The sequence below is a fragment of the Bubalus bubalis genome, chromosome 23, assembly GCF_019923935.1.
Source record: "Bubalus bubalis isolate 160015118507 breed Murrah chromosome 23, NDDB_SH_1, whole genome shotgun sequence".
NCBI classification, from domain to species: Eukaryota; Metazoa; Chordata; class Mammalia; order Artiodactyla; family Bovidae; genus Bubalus; species Bubalus bubalis.
The window spans coordinates 15090267-15105783 of record NC_059179.1 but is presented as its reverse complement, the minus strand read 5'-3'; the positions used below and the strand labels follow the sequence as shown (position 1 = coordinate 15105783).

General features: G+C 42.8%; 1 protein-coding gene across 5 annotated transcripts in view; it reads left to right on the top strand.

Annotated features, from left to right (window-relative positions):
* MYOF (myoferlin) overlaps window positions 1-15517 on the top strand; it is a 177675-nt gene that overhangs the window by 40226 nt on the left and 121932 nt on the right. For all 5 annotated transcript variants that reach the window (XM_044935128.2, XM_044935129.2, XM_025274124.3 and 2 more), the window contains exons 4-5: window positions 11715-11823; window positions 14622-14709. In XM_044935128.2, the coding sequence (XP_044791063.2) occupies window positions 11715-11823; window positions 14622-14709 (197 nt within the window). The remainder of the gene's footprint in view (window positions 1-11714; window positions 11824-14621; window positions 14710-15517) is intronic.

Here is a 15517-nt window from a genome sequence, read left to right as displayed (position 1 = left end):
AAGGTCTGAGTGCTTGATTGATGAATGAATGAATGAATGGATGGAGAGATGAATGAATGAAAACTCAACCTTGATTCCTATGGATGAGGGCATTAGAGACAGAGCCTGGGAGTTCTGCTGAACTCCAGAACAGGCACGCACACAGTCAGAACTTTGAGGACTGAATGAATAGCAGAATTGGTCAGGAGCAAATAGCAAAATAGCCAGTTACATCATTTATTCAAGAAGTAACTCTTGGACATCTTCTACTCGCCAGGAATTAGGCTAGTTAACCCTCCCCTGGCCTCATAGCCTCTCTGCCCTGGAGGGCTTTGGGGAGGAGAGCTGGGCTTCTACTCAGCTCCTTCCCCTGTTAAAATGGCACCGTCTGTAGCAAGGGCTATGATTCAGAGGGGCTGTCCCTGAATCCTGCAAATCTTACTGCAGCCTCCAGGCTAGGTCAGTGATTCCAGAATCTGGACACGGAGTTTGTTACACCCCAACTCAGGGGGCTTGTGCACGGCTAGGTTTGGGAACCACTGCATGGACTAGGAGCTTCTAGGTTTTCTAAAACCCCTGCCTCCTTGTGATGAGCAGGACAAAGGCCCCAAGGCCCTTAGACAGTCAGAGTGGAGTAAGGAGGGGAAGCCATGGGAGGGTGCAGGTAACTAAGCCTGCCGAGTAGGTTTTGATGGAGTTCTGCTTCCTACTTTATTCTGTTAAATTATTGATTTCTATGTCCATTTCTCAAATGTGAACCTGTATGGTCACACTGGATGTACTTTAACAAAAACTGCACATGTTCCCCTTTCCCCAGATCTGGCTTTACCCACTGCCTTCCCTGCCCCCCAGCCCTCCACCCACCCCTCCACCTATTCTAGACAATTGTTCCTCAAACTTCCTGGGTATAAGAATTAACTAAAGGAAAAGTGTGACTCAGGGTCCTAGGAATCTGTAACCGCCCTGCTGACTACTGCAGGGCAGCCACACTCTGAGGAACAGTTTTATGGGCTAATCCAGAGGGAAAGGATAGGCTGGCTGGGGGACTCAGAGGGCTCCCCACAAGTGAAGGAGCTTGCCAGGGTTCCCTGTGATGGGATTGGCTGCCATGGCTGCCCATCTGGTAGAAAGCAAGGTGTGGGACTTGGCTGTCCCACCTTTTGGCTCAGGGACCAAGGGAAGAGCTTGACTGATACCGGCCAGGGCGGGGAGAAGTGTGTGGAAGGAAGCAGACCCAGCCGAGCATCCCCACTGGCCTTCCCAGCCTGGCTCACATGACAAAGGCCAGCTGGCGGAGAGCCCAGTGCCTCAGAGGGTGGGCAGGTCACGGTCCTGCAGGAGACCAGAGGGCTGTTCAGAAAAGTGTCTGTCCCTGGCCCAGTTGGGGCTTGTCATTCCCCCTAGGAGGATGGAAAGTTGGAGTACTGCAGCCCCAGGGAGCAGAAACAGTGTGTGATTTACTTTCCAGCCTCCAACTTATTTTTCCTTTCCTTCATGAGGGAATTTCCAGTAAACCCTCCTATGCGTTGGCCTGGTGCACAGAACAGCTTGCTAGATGTGAGCCAGCAAAGCCCTTACTCACCGCAGTGGCATGCGGCTGTTAACATTTGCGTTCAGGCCAGTGGGGAGAATGTTTTCCATTTCTTTTTTAAACACGCTAGACTTAGTTTTAACAAGAAAGAAAAAAAGTTCTTGACCAACACTTGCATGATTGAGTTGACTGGTTTAAACTCTTCATTTCCCCCAAACCTAACATCTAACTTTCAAGTAGTCGCTTCTATGGCTTAGAATGAGTTTGATGTCACATAGAGAACCAATAACAAACTATATGACCGATCATGGGCTGGAAGGAATAGGAGCAGGACTGGTTCTTCATTTCAGAATTCATCTGCTGTCTATTAACTCCACAGGGAAAGGGGAGAGCCTTGAGATTCTTTCACTATAAAGTTTCTTTTTGAGACGTGGTCCATCTGTTTTAGTGTTGGGTGGAGTCAATGGGGGAGACTCGTATTGTTCTATGAAAACACAGGGCAAAGATTCCTCATTACTGTCACACCATAACATTTTAGCTTATTTATAGCATTACTATAATATGAAAGAAAAAGGGGTTTTGGTTTAGCGTCACCTCCTTTAAAGGAAATTGGCTTGTGGTCCGACTGAACTGTTTTTATTCCCTTTGTAGGAGGCCAAGTCATCATTTCCCAGTCTCTCACTGTATTTTGTATCCAGGCAACATCCTAGAAAACAGGCCAGGCCAGCCTTGCCTTCAGAGTCCTATTAGAGTTCAGACTCACTATAGGGGATGTGTTCTTCAACTTAAAGTGAAATCTCTTAGAAGTTGTAAACATTTACGTTTTTCTTCGGCTCACTCTACTGTGAAAAATATTTGGGGGATTAAAATCTTTCTAGGCTTTCATCTAAACATACACCATCTTTACTGCATAAAAAAAATGTAAGATTTCTTTCACATCTCCTTCCCCCAGACCCCCAAACCTAAGAATTTTATGATGAAAAAGCAAATCTTAAGAAAGGAGACTAAAGGTTCCTGGAGGAAGGAATTGCGGTCAGACTTTGTGATTTGCTAAATTTTCATTCCATTCCTGGTCTGTTATATGTTCCATCCTTTACACCCTCTCATGGGGAAGGAAAAGGAGCAGATATTGGATAAGTCAGGATGGAGGCTGTAAAACCTTTCAGGGCCATAAAGGGCCAGCAGATGGCTTTGTGTTTTAGGCAAGCCTGCTCTCCCCAGTTAACCACAATCCCATCACTCCTTATTGTCTTACCTAACACTCACTGTATTCCACATTTCTGTTATTGGCCTCGCCTTTCCTCCTGACACCCTGTGGGAATCTACATTTGACTCCTGAGGTTATAGACCAATACCTTTGAAGGCAGAAAGCTTGCCTACTATTCTGGATTGTTCATTATGGAGATATTCTAGATATTTCCCACACCCCACAAATCAACAAAGGCTTTAAGAGAAATATGTAACACGAGATAGTTTTCTGAATAGACATACATAGGAACATTGATGGGGCTTCCCTGGTGGCTCAGACAGTAAAGAATCTGCCTGCAATGTGGGAGATCCAGGTTGGGAAGATCCCCTGGAGGAGGGAATGGCAACACGCTCCAGTGTTCTTCCCTGGGAAATCCCATGGACAGAGGAGCCTGGTAGTTACAGTCCATGGAGTTGCTGAGAGTTGGACAGGACTGAGCAACTAACACTTTTCACTTTCACTTTAGGAGCATTGATGTGTAAGCCAGTAGCAGACTTCCAGAGCTAAAAAGGGTCTGAGGAATTATTTCAATCTACTCATTTGCAGATAATGAAGAGGGCTCAGATTTGAGTGACTTAGCCAAGATCTCAAAGGAAGCTGGGACACTGAGTTAGGTCTAGAACAAGATTTGTCCAATCCAGTGGTTCTCAACCTGTGATGTTTCACAGGGGACAACTGGCAATGTTATAGAGATGTTCTAGTAGGTAGAGGCCAGGGGTGCTGAACACCTGACAAGGTGCAGGACAGCTCCCTAAAACAAAGAATATCTAGTTCAAATTGTTAGTGGTATTCAGTTCAGTTCAGTCACTCAGTCGTGTCCGACTTTGTGACCCCATGAACTATAGCATGCCAGGCCTTCCTGTCCATCACCAACTCCTGGAGTCCACCCAAACCCATGTCCATTGAGTCGGTGATGCCATCCAACCATCTCATCCTCTGCCGTCCCCTTCTCCTCCTGCCCTCAATCTTTCCCAGCATCAGGGTCTTTTCAAATGAGTCAGCTCTTCACATCAGTTGGCCAAAGTACTGGAGTTTCAGCTTCAACATTAGTCCTTCTGATGAACACCCAGGACTAATCTTCTTGCAGTCCAAGGGACTCTCAAGAGTCTTCTCCAACACCACAGTTCAAAAGCATCAATTCTTCGGCGCTCAGCTTTCTTTATAGTCCAACTCTCACATCCATACATGCTGCTGCTGCTGCAGCTAAGTCGCTTCAGTTGTGTCCGACTCTGTGTGACCCCATAGATGGCAGCCCACCAGGCTCTCCCGTCCCTGGGATTCTCCAGGCAAGAACACTGGAGTGACCACTGGAAAAACCATAGCCTTGACTAGACAGACCTTTGTTGACCAAGTAATGTCTCTGCTTTTTAATATGCTGTCTAGGTTGGTCATAACTTTCCTTCCAAGGAGTAAGCGTCCTTTAATTTCACGGCTGCAATCACCATCTGCAGTAATTTTGGAGCCCCCCAAAATAAAATTAGCCACTGTTTCCCCATCTATTTGCCATGAAGTGATGGGACCAGATGCCATGATCTTAGTTTTCTGAATGTTGAGCTTTAAGCCAACTTTTCCACTCTACTTTTTCACTTTTATCAAGAGGCACTTTTGTTCCTCTTCACTTTCTGCCATAAGGATGGTGTCATCTGCATATCTAAGGTTATTGATATTTCTCCAGGCAGTCTTGATTCCAGCTTGTGCCTCTTCCAGTCCAGCGTTTCTCATGATGTACTCTGCATATAAGTTAAATAAGCAGGGTGACAATATACAGCCTTGACATACTCCTTTTCCTATTTGGAACCAGTCTGTTGTTCCATGTCCAGTTCTAACTGTTGCTTTCTGACCTGCACACAAGTTTCTCAAGAGGCAGGTCAGGTGGGTCTGGTATTCCCATCTCTTTCAGAATTTTCCACAGTTTCTTGTGATCCACACAGTCAAAGCCTTTGGCATAGTCAATAAAGCAGAAATAGATGTTTTTCTGGAACTCTCTTGCTTTTTCGATGATCCAGCAGATGTTGGCAATTTGATCTCTGGTTCCTCTGCCTTTTAGAAAACCATCTTGAACATCTGGAAGTTCAGAGTTCACGTATTGCTGAAGCCTGGCTTGGAGAATTTTAAGCATCACTTTACTAGCATGTGCTGCTGCTGCTGCTAAGTCGCTTCAGTTGTGTCCAACTCTGTGCAACTCTAGAGAGGGCAGCCCACCAGGCTCCCCCATCGCTGGGATTCTCCAGGCAAGAACACTGTAGTGGGTTGCATTTCCTTCTCCAATGCATGAAAGTGAAAAGTGAAAGTGAAGTCGCTCAGTTGTGTCCAACTCTTAGGGACCCCACAGACTGCAGCCTACCAGGCTCCTCCGTCCATGGAATTTTCCAGGCAAGAGTACTGGAGTGGGTTGCCATTGCCTTGTCCATACTAGCATGTGAGATGAGTGCAATTGTGTGGTAGTTTGAGCATTCTTTGGCATTGCCTTTCTTTGGAATTGGAATGAAAACTGACCTTTTCCAGTCCTGTGGCCACTGCTGAGTTTTCCAAATTTGCTGGCATATTGAGTGCAGCACTTTCACAGCATCATCTTTCAGGATTTGAAAGCTCAACTGGAATTCCATCACCTCCACTAGCTTTGTTCGTAGTGATGCTTTCTAAGGCCCACTTGACTTCACATTCCAGGATGTCTGGCTCTAGGTGAGTGATCACACCATCGTGATTATCTGGGTCGTGAAGATCTTTTTTGTACAGTTCTGTGTATTCTTGCCACCTCTTCTTAATATCTTCTGCTTCTGTTAGGTCCCTACCATTTCTGTCCTTTATCGAGCCCATCTTTGCATGAAATGTTCTCTTGGTATCTCTAATTTTCTTGAAGAGATCTCTAGTCTTTCCCATTCTATTGTTTTCCTCTATTTCTTTGCATTGATCGCTGAGGAAGACTTTTTTATATCTCCTTGCTATTCTTTGGAACTCTGCATTCAAATGGGTATATCTTTCCTTTTCTCCTTTGCTTTTCACCTCCCTTCTTTTCACAGCTATTTGTAAGGCCTCCTTGGACAGCCATTTTGCTTTTTTGCATTTCTTTTTCTTGGGGATGGTCTTGATTCCTGTCTCCTGTACAATGTCACAAACCTCCATCCATAGTTCATCAGGCACTCTGTCTGTCAGATCTAGTCCCTTAAATCTATTTCTCACTTCTACTGTATAATCATAAGGGATTTGATTTAGGTCATACCTGAAACTCCAGTACTTTGGCCACCTCATGTAAAGAGTTGACTCATTGGAAAAGACTCTGATGCTGGGAGGGATTGGGGGCAGGAGGAGAAGGGGACGACAGAGGATGAGATGGCTGGATGGCATCACTGACTCGATGGATGTGAGTCTGAGTGAACTCCAGGAGTCGGTGATGGTCAGGGAGGCCTGGTGTGCTGCAGTTCATGGGGCTGCGAAGAGTCGGACACAACTGAGAGACTGAACTGAATGGTCTAGTGGTTTTCTCCACTTCCTTCAATTTAAGTCTAAATTTGGCAATAAGGAGTTCATGATCTGAGCCACAGTCATCTCCCGGTCTTGTGTTTGCTGACTGTATAGAGCTTCTCCATCTTTGGCTGCAAAGAATATAATCAGTCTGATTTTGGTGTTGGCCATCTGGTGATGTCCATGTGTAGTGTCTTCTCTTGTGTTGTTGGAAGAGGGTGTTTGCTATGACCCGTGTGTTCTCTTGGCAAAACTCTATTAGCTTTTGCCCTGCTTCATTCCATATTCCAAGACCAAATTTGCCTGTTACTCCCGGTGTTTCTTGACTTCCTACGTTTGCATTCCAGTCCCCTATAATTAAAAGGACATCTTTTTTGGCTGTTAGTTCTAGAAGGTCTTGTAGGTCTTCATAGAACTGTTCAACTTCAGCTTCTTCAGCGTTACTGGTTGGGGCATAGACTTGGAATACCATGATATTGAATGGTTTGCCTTGGAAACGAACAGAGATCATTCTGTTGTTTTTGAGATTGCATCCAAGTACTGCATTTCAGACTCTTTTGTTGACTAGGATAGCTACTCCATTTCTTCTAAGAAATTCCTGCCTGCAGTAGTAAATATAATGGTCATCTGAGTTAAATTCACCCATTCCAGTCCGTCTTAGTTCTTTGATTCCTAGAGTGTCGATGTTAACTCTTTCCATCTCCTGTTTGACCACTTCCAATTTGCCTTTATTCATAGACCTAACATTCCAGGTTCCTATGCAATATTGCTCTTTATAGCATTGAACCTAGCTTCTATTACCAGTCCCATCCACAACTTGGTGTTGTTTTTGCTTTGGCTCCATCCCTTCATTCTTTCTGGAGTTACTTCTTCACTGATCTCCAGTAGCATATTATGCACCTACTGACCTGGGGTGGATGTTAATAAATTTCCATCCAACTCCAGACCAGCCCGTTTTCTACTTCAGCAGTGTCCATCATGTGTTTTTTGTTTTGTTCTGGGAATTATATATTGTTAATAAAGATTCAGGTCATTTAAACTTTAGCAAAAGCAGATTAGTACATGTTCAATGTACAATATTATGATTTTAATCATTAAGTTAGGTTATGAATCATGGAAGCATGAGGAAGAAAATCCATTGTGTTTCCATGTCTTTCAGGGTGAGTACCAGTTAGATAACTTTTAAACTTTTAGTTGTCACATTTTTTAGACTTGAACATTTTCTAACTTTAATTTTACTTTGAAGGAACAAAAACATATCTTTTCAGGCTATCACAGTTGGCTACCAAAGTAAATAATTCCACTTGATTGATTTTTCCATCAGACATTTGACAAATGACATTTCAATTTCTTATTCAAATTCCTCATTGGTGGGCTCTATTATTTTCAATTTATTTTTAATTGGAGGGTAATTACAGTGTTGTATTGGTTTCTGCCATATAACAATGCGAATCAGCCATAAGTATACATACATTCCATCCATCTTGAGCCTATCTCCCAGCCGCCCACCCTATCCCACCCCTCTAGGTCATTACAGAGCCCCTGGTTGAGCTCCCTGCATTATACAGTGGTTTCCCATTTTATTCAGCCATCTGTGGGGTCGCACAGAGTTGGACACGACTGAAGCTACTTAGCAGCAGTAGCAGCAGCAGTGTTTGTATGTCACTGCTACCATCTCGATTTGTTCTCCCCTCTCCTTCCCCAACTGTGTCCACAGATCTGTCTTCTATATCTGCATCTCTATTCCTGCCCTGCAATAGGTTCATCAGTACTATTTTTTTTCTATATTTCATATGTATGTGTTAATATATGATATTTGCTTTTCTCTTTATGATCTGCTTCATTCTGCACAACAGGCTCTAAGTTCATTCACCTCATTTCAACTGACAAATTCTTTCCTTTTCATGTCTGAGTAATATTCCTTTGTATTCATGTACCACTACTTCTTTAGCCATTCATCTGTTGATGGACGTCTAGGTTGCTTCTATGGCCCGGTTATTGCGATTAGTGGTACAGTGAACATTGGGATACATGTGTCTTTTTGAATTATGGCTTTCTTGAGGTATATTCGTAGTAGTGGGATTGCTGGGTCATATGGTAGTTTTATTCCTAATTTTTAAAGGCATCTCTATACTGCTTTCCATAGTGGCTATATCAATTGACATTCCCACCAACAGTGCAAGAGTGTTCCCTTTTCTCCACATCCTCTCCAGCTTTTATTGTTTTTAGATTTTTTGATGATGGCCATTCTGACCATTGTGAGGTGATACCTCATTGTAGTTTTAATTTTCATTTCTCTAATAATTAATCTTGAGCATTTTTTCCATGTGTTGGCCATCTGTATGTCTTATATGTTTGGAGAAAGTTTTCAAATTTTTTTTATTGTTTTAAAAAACAAAAAAAGTTGGCCAACCCCTTGGCCTACTGTCTTAAAATATGGAGAGAAGTTCATGAAAACTCACCCTGTGGGGCTGAGGGAGAAATGGAAGAGATTTTCAAGTGGTCTCACTTTGTGTGGTGATTCCCTGTTTCATCAGGTGGAGATGGAGTCCTGGGCAGCCCCTTGTCCTCTATATATCAGGAAAATAAAAACCCAAGTGAGAAGAAAACACACTCATGTTAAAATAAAAAAGCAAACTAACATATTGAATGAACACACTTATCTGAAAAATTACTCTGTAAAGGCCCCATCAATTCTCAGCATTAACAGAGAGAACTAATTTCTATATTGACCTAAAAGGGCTGGAACTTCAGTCAGTCAGTTCAGTCGCTCAGTCGTGTCCGACTCTTTGCAACCCCATGAATCGCAGCACACCAGGCCTGTCCATCACCAACTCCCGGAGTTCACTCAAACTCATGTCCATCAAGTCGGTGATGCCATCCAGCCGTCTCATCCTCTGTCATCCCCTTCTCCTCCTGCCCCCAATCCCTCCCAGCATCAGAGTCTTTTCCAGTGAGTCAACTCTTCGCATGAGGTGGCCAAAGTATTGGAGTTTCAGCTTTAGCATCATTGCTTCCAAAGAACACCCAGGACTGATCTCCTTTAGAATGTACTGGTTGGATCTCCCTGCAGTCCAAGGGACTCTCAAGAGTCTTCTCCAACACCACAGTTCAAAAGCATCAATTCTTTCTTCACAGTCCAACTCTCACATCCATACATGACCACAGGAAAAACCAAAGTCTTGACTAGACGAACCTTTGTTGGCAAAGTAATGTCTCTGCTTTTGAATATGCTATCTAGGTTGGTCATAACTTTCCTTCCAAGGAGCAAGCGTCTTTTAATTTCATGGCTGCAATCACCATCTGCAGTGATTTTGGAGCCCCCAAAAATGAAGTCTGACACTGTTTCCACTATTTCCCCATCTATTTCCCATGAAGTGATGGGACCAGATGCCATGATCTTCAGTTTCTGAATGTTGAGCTTTAAGCCAACTTTTTCACTCTCCTCTTTCACTTTCATCAAGAGGCTTTTTAGTTCCTCTTCAGATCTAAAAAGGCTGGAAAGTTCACTTTTAATCCTCTGGAAGCAAAATTTTTCTTTTCCATTGTCATTAACTGACTCTAGTTATGATATTAGAAAAGATGAAAACCCATCATGGTTGATTTAATGTTGTGTGTGTATTTGGTCCAAGTTGGTGCACTCTTCCAAGAAACCATGTGCAAATGGTTCACATTCTTGGGTAAATTCTGTGATACAGGGCGCCATCGCAATCTTTGGTCTTGTGCAGTATATTTATGAGGAGGGCCTGGCAACCCACTCAAATATTCTTGCCTGGAGAATTCCATGGACAGAGGAGCCAGGTGGGCTACAGTCCATGGGGTCACAAAGAATAGGACACGACTAGTGACTAAGCAGAGCACAATATACCTATGCACAGAAAGTGAGGTCACTTATTCCAAGTCACTGGACATATGTGGTTGGATGACAGAACCCAGATCTACAATCTGGTCCAATTTCTGAGGTCCGAGTGGGGGAGGAGAATACAGATATATGTCAGTTTAAAAATAATGTATCTATGTTGACATCAACTTTCACTTCCTGATTTTTAAAAGAAAATGTACTACATTTTTATTTTATTTTTTTTTAATTTTATTTTATTTTTAAACTTTACATAGTTTTGCCAAATATCAAAATGAATCCGCCACAGGTATACATGTGTTCCCCATCCTGAACCCTCCTCCCTCCTGCCTCCCCATTCCATCCCTCTGGGTCGTCCCAGTGCACCAGCCCCAAGAATCCAGTATCGTGCATCGAACCTGGACTGGCAACTCGTTTCATACATGATATTTTACATGTTTCAATGCCCAAGATTCTCCCAAATCTTCCCACCCTCTCCCTCTCTCACAGAGTCCATAAGACTGTTCTATACATAAGTGTCTCTTTTGCTGTCTCGTACACAGGGTTATTGTTACCATCTTTCTAAATTCCATATATATGCGTTAGTATACTGTATCGGTGTTTTTCTTTCTGGCTTACTTCACTCTGTATAATAGGCTCCAGTTTCATCCACCTCATTAGAACTGATTCAAATGTATTCTTTTTAATGGCTGAATAATACTCCATTGTGTATATGTACCACAGCTTTCTTATCCATTCATCTGCTGATGGACATCTAGGTTGCTTCCATGTCTTGGCTATTATAAACAGTGCTGCGATGAACATTGGGGTACATGTGTCTCTTTCCCTTCTGGTTTCCTCAGTGTGTATGCCCAGCAGTGGGATTGCTGGATCATAAGGCAGGTCTATTTCCAGTTTTTTAAGGAATCTCCACACTGTTCTCCATAGTGGCTGTACTAGTTTGCATTCCCACCAACAGTGTAAGAGGGTTCCCTTTTCTCCACACCCTCTCCAGCATTTATTACTTGTAGACTTTTGGATCGCAGCCATTCTGACTGGTGTGAAATGGTACCTCATAGTGGTTTTGATTTGCATTTCTCTGATAATGAGTGATGTTGAGCATCTTTTCATGTGTTTGTTAGCCATCTGTATGTCTCCTTTGGAGAAATGTCTATTTAGTTCTTTGGCCCATTTTTTGATTGGGCAATTTATTTTTCTGGAGTTGAGCTGTAGGAGTTGCTTGTATATTCTCGAGATTAGTTGTTTGTCAGTTGCTTCATTTGCTATTATCTTCTCCCATTCTGAAGGCTGTCTTTTCACCTTGCTAATAGTTTCCTTTGATGTGCAGAAGCTTTTAAGGTTAATTAGGTCCCATTTGTTTATTTTTGCTTTTATTTCCAATATTCTGGGAGGTGGGTCATAGAGGATCCTGCTGCATCATCACTCTTAAAATGACTACTTGTTATGGAGAAGTAATAGCTAATATGTGATTGCTGTCAAAATATCCTGCTAAGGAGAGCACAAAATGGCCCACATTTTGTTATGAGTGATTTTTAATGATAACATATGAACAGTAAGAGAATTGGGAGGTCCAATGAGTAAATGGAAATTCACCTCTTATGTAGTTTACTTTGAGTTTTCTCTTTTCCCTGCAGGTTAATTGGCACGGCCACCATAGCCCTGAAGGACCTGATGGGTGACCAGAGCAGATCACTGCCCTACAAACTGGTCTCCCTGCTAAACGAAAGGGGACAAGAGACTGGGGTGAGTATTTCCCTCTTGTTGAATGGCTTTGAAGTGAGATGGTTAAACACAAAGATTCATTAAGATAAGAGTGACATTATAATTAGCTCACTACACACACAAACACACATATACAAACCTATTGTTTTTGAGATAAATAGGTGTATTTGCAAATGATATGGCCTCATCCTGTACTCTTACTGACAATACTGCAGGTTAGATAAACTTGATTTTCTGTGGCAGAATGCTATCGCTTGAGTGGGACCCTCACTTGGTACAGCTCTGCATATTCACTTAGGTGTTAACGTTTGCGTGGTGAGTATAGCTCGTGTGTCAGACACACTTTGAAACATTCTATAGAAGGTAATTCATTAATATTAGACCAGAATATCAAGATGTTCATATCATGATCTTTATACTTGTGTTGGCAGCTGCATGTTTTCTGATCACAGCCTCTCTAAATAAGTATACACTGATATTGTCTAATATGAGACCAGAAGAAAGAGAGGCTTTCTGAAATGTGCTATAAAAAATTTGACTCAAGTATCACAACTCTCAGATTTAAAAAAAAAATACTGTATTTATTTATTTTTGGTTGTGCTGTATCTTCACTGCTATGCGGGCTATTCTGTAGTTCGGCACACAGGCTTCTCATTGCGGTGGCTTCTCTTGCTGAGCGCAGGTTCCAGGGTGCCCAGGCTTCAGTACTTGTAACACATGGGCTCAGTAGTTGTGTTTCTCAGACTCTAAAGCACAAGCTTAGTAGTTGTGGCTCATGGGTTTAGGTGCTCTGCAGCACGTGGGGTCTTCCTGGGCCAGGGATCAAACTCATGTCTCCTGCATTGGCAGGTGGGCTCTTTGCTACTGAGCCACCAGTTATATCAGATTTCTTAAGATTGCTAACAAGCACTCATAAAGCTCGCCTTGTTAACCTCTGATGCCTTCATTTTCTGAACAATTTATTTTGCGTGGGAGCCTGGGCAAATGGGAGAAAGTTTAAAGTAAAAGAGGCCCTCCCTGTAGGCAAGAATACATTAATGCTCATTAGGAATGTCAGTTTTGCTAGTCTAGTCTCCAAAATGTATAGGTTTGCTTTTAATTAGCATTCTAATCATAAAACGTAAATTCAGAATGTCAGCTCTCATCTATCTACCCAAAACCTGACTGAGAGAAATGATACTAAGGGAAGATGTAACAAGGCAGTGATGTTTCTGGGTATTTTTCTTCTCTTTAAAGCAGAGAAGGCAAGTGTATGTAGAACCCTGAAATGGCAGAACTGTGGTGATTGAATGGAGTAAGGAAGTGTAAGGTCCTGGCCCCCTGGTATCATCTCACCCCTATTAGGGGGCCTTCAGCACCTCTGAGAATCCTGAGGTTATTGGGAAACCATTGATGGTCAAGCCATTCATGGACTCTTCTAGGATTTGAAAGTTGAATTCTTGGATTAAGTTTGGCAGTTGAGCTCCTAATTGCATTCAGTTTTCCTATTGTTCACTTGTAGCCATGAGACACTGTTCTTCCAATTCTGTATTTGCCAAGAGACTGCTGTCAGAGACATCATTTGCTTTCCTGTTCAGTGTCTCCCAGGTTATAGTTCCTAAGTTGGCAAAGAATGTGCTGATCCATGTGGGAATATTCACTGATGACTAGACAGGTGGGAAAAAGCAGGGCAATACATAATGAATGTGTGTGTGTTAGAGTTTACCAGGTGTAGCAAAAGTAGCAGTAAATCAAAGCGTGGGAGATGCCCATTTAAATTTGAATTTCAGATAAACAATGAGTCATTTTGTAGGATAGGTATGTCCCCAGTTTTATGCCCTATATTTTATCTGATAACCTGGGTAGAGTGTGAGTGTGCCCCATTCTTATTTTCAAAAGACATCTTTTATTCTGAGATTTATCCTTCCTCATTCTTGCTGTTGAGATCCTTTATTTTGTGAAATGCTTATAACAGTAGATGGTCGTTGTGGGCATGCGTTTGACAAAATAAAATTAGTGACCCAATGGTGAGTCCCACTAGCAAACTCTTTTGAAATTTTATCGGTTCACTAAATATGAAAGTATAGGAAACTCTGCACTAAAATAATGCTCCACATGAGAAATTTAACTCAGATTTTTTAAATGGACATAGTTTTATTTCCTATAATGAGTTTAGTATGTTTCTTCCTTTCTGATAATGAAAGTTTATGTAACATTTTCTGTTCTTCTACTTCCCTTGGCTTCTAGCCAACTTGGGGTCATATTTAATGCAAGAGGAATGGTACTTATGTTCAGTTTCATATTTTGCATGTTTGTTTCCTCTTTCATCAGACTTGTTTCCCTTTTTTGAACCCCGTTTTATGAATCACATTATTCTATAACTTTTCATTAGCCACATAAAAATCTTTTTGGAGAGAAGTGTAAAAATAAATTTTAGCAATTAACAAAGATGTCAGTGAGTGAACAAAACCTTAATCACTTAGAATGAGCTTCTGGGACTGTCATTCTGTGATTGGAGGCCATCTGCAGCCTAGGAAGGAGGCTCATGACAAGTTCTTGCTTGCTCGTCACAACTTTCCTCTGGTTTATGAGGCTGCCCCTTAGCAATAATACACTTGGCAACCTGTACCGGTACCTGCTTTTGCAAGCGTTCCCAGTTCACCTGGGCTTGCGTTTGGGAAGACATGGAGGGTGTGTCACCCTTCTCTCTCTCTTCTCACTTTCCCATCCTCCTGCTCACCCCTTTGAAAACTGTTACTGCTGCTGAATTGATTTGTGTTGTGTCTGAAGCATTTTGATGCCCTGCACTGATTTTATCTGCAATGAATTTTTCTACCCAGGCCACAATTGACCTGGTGATTGGCTATCATCCACCTTCAGCTCCACATCCAAATGACCCCGGTGGGACCAGCATGCCAGGCACAGGAGGTAAGCTGACTCTCCTGAAGGCCCAGCCTATGCCTTTTAGTAGGGGAATCTACTAAAGAGACACAAGGACTTACCAGGAAAGCTTTCCTTGTCACTAGACTCTCTATGGGCTTCCCTGGTGGTTCAGTCAGTAAACAATCTGCCTGCAATGCAGGAGACCCAGGTTCGATCTCTGGGTTGGGAAGATCCCCTGGAGAAGGGAATTACTACCCAAACCAGTATTCTTGCCTGGAGAATTCCATAGACAGAGGAGGCTGGTGGGCTACTTTCCATGGAGTCGCAAAGAGCTGGACATGACTGAGCGACTAACATTTTCACTATTCACTTTCAGACTCTCTAAACTTCCCTGCCTAGCTAGACAGGGCCCCGGGAGGCAGGTGGAGCTGCCCTGAATTGGGACATTACAAGAGTCTACCAAATACCCTTTAAAGGAGAAGGGACTGAGACAGTTCCTTGCTGTTCCTGAAATTCAGCCTCTGTACATGGGTGCTCGATTAAAAAGTTTTGGATAAAGTAGAAAGAAGTAGCTTTATTGTTTTTCCAGGCAAAAGGGCCACAGCTGGCTAATGCCTCAAGACTGTGTGTCTCACCCTGGAGGAAGGAGTGAGGAGTCACAGTGTTCAAGGAGTGGGGTGTGATCAGCTCTGTTCAAGGAGTGGGGTGTGATCAGCTCGTGGACATTCTTCTGATTGGTTGGTGGTGAGGTAATTGGGAGTCAGCATCATCAACCTTCTGGTTCCAACTGGTCTGGGGTCTATGTGCTTGTGGGCAGCATACAGTGAGCTTCTTCCTCCTGGTTGGGGTTCCA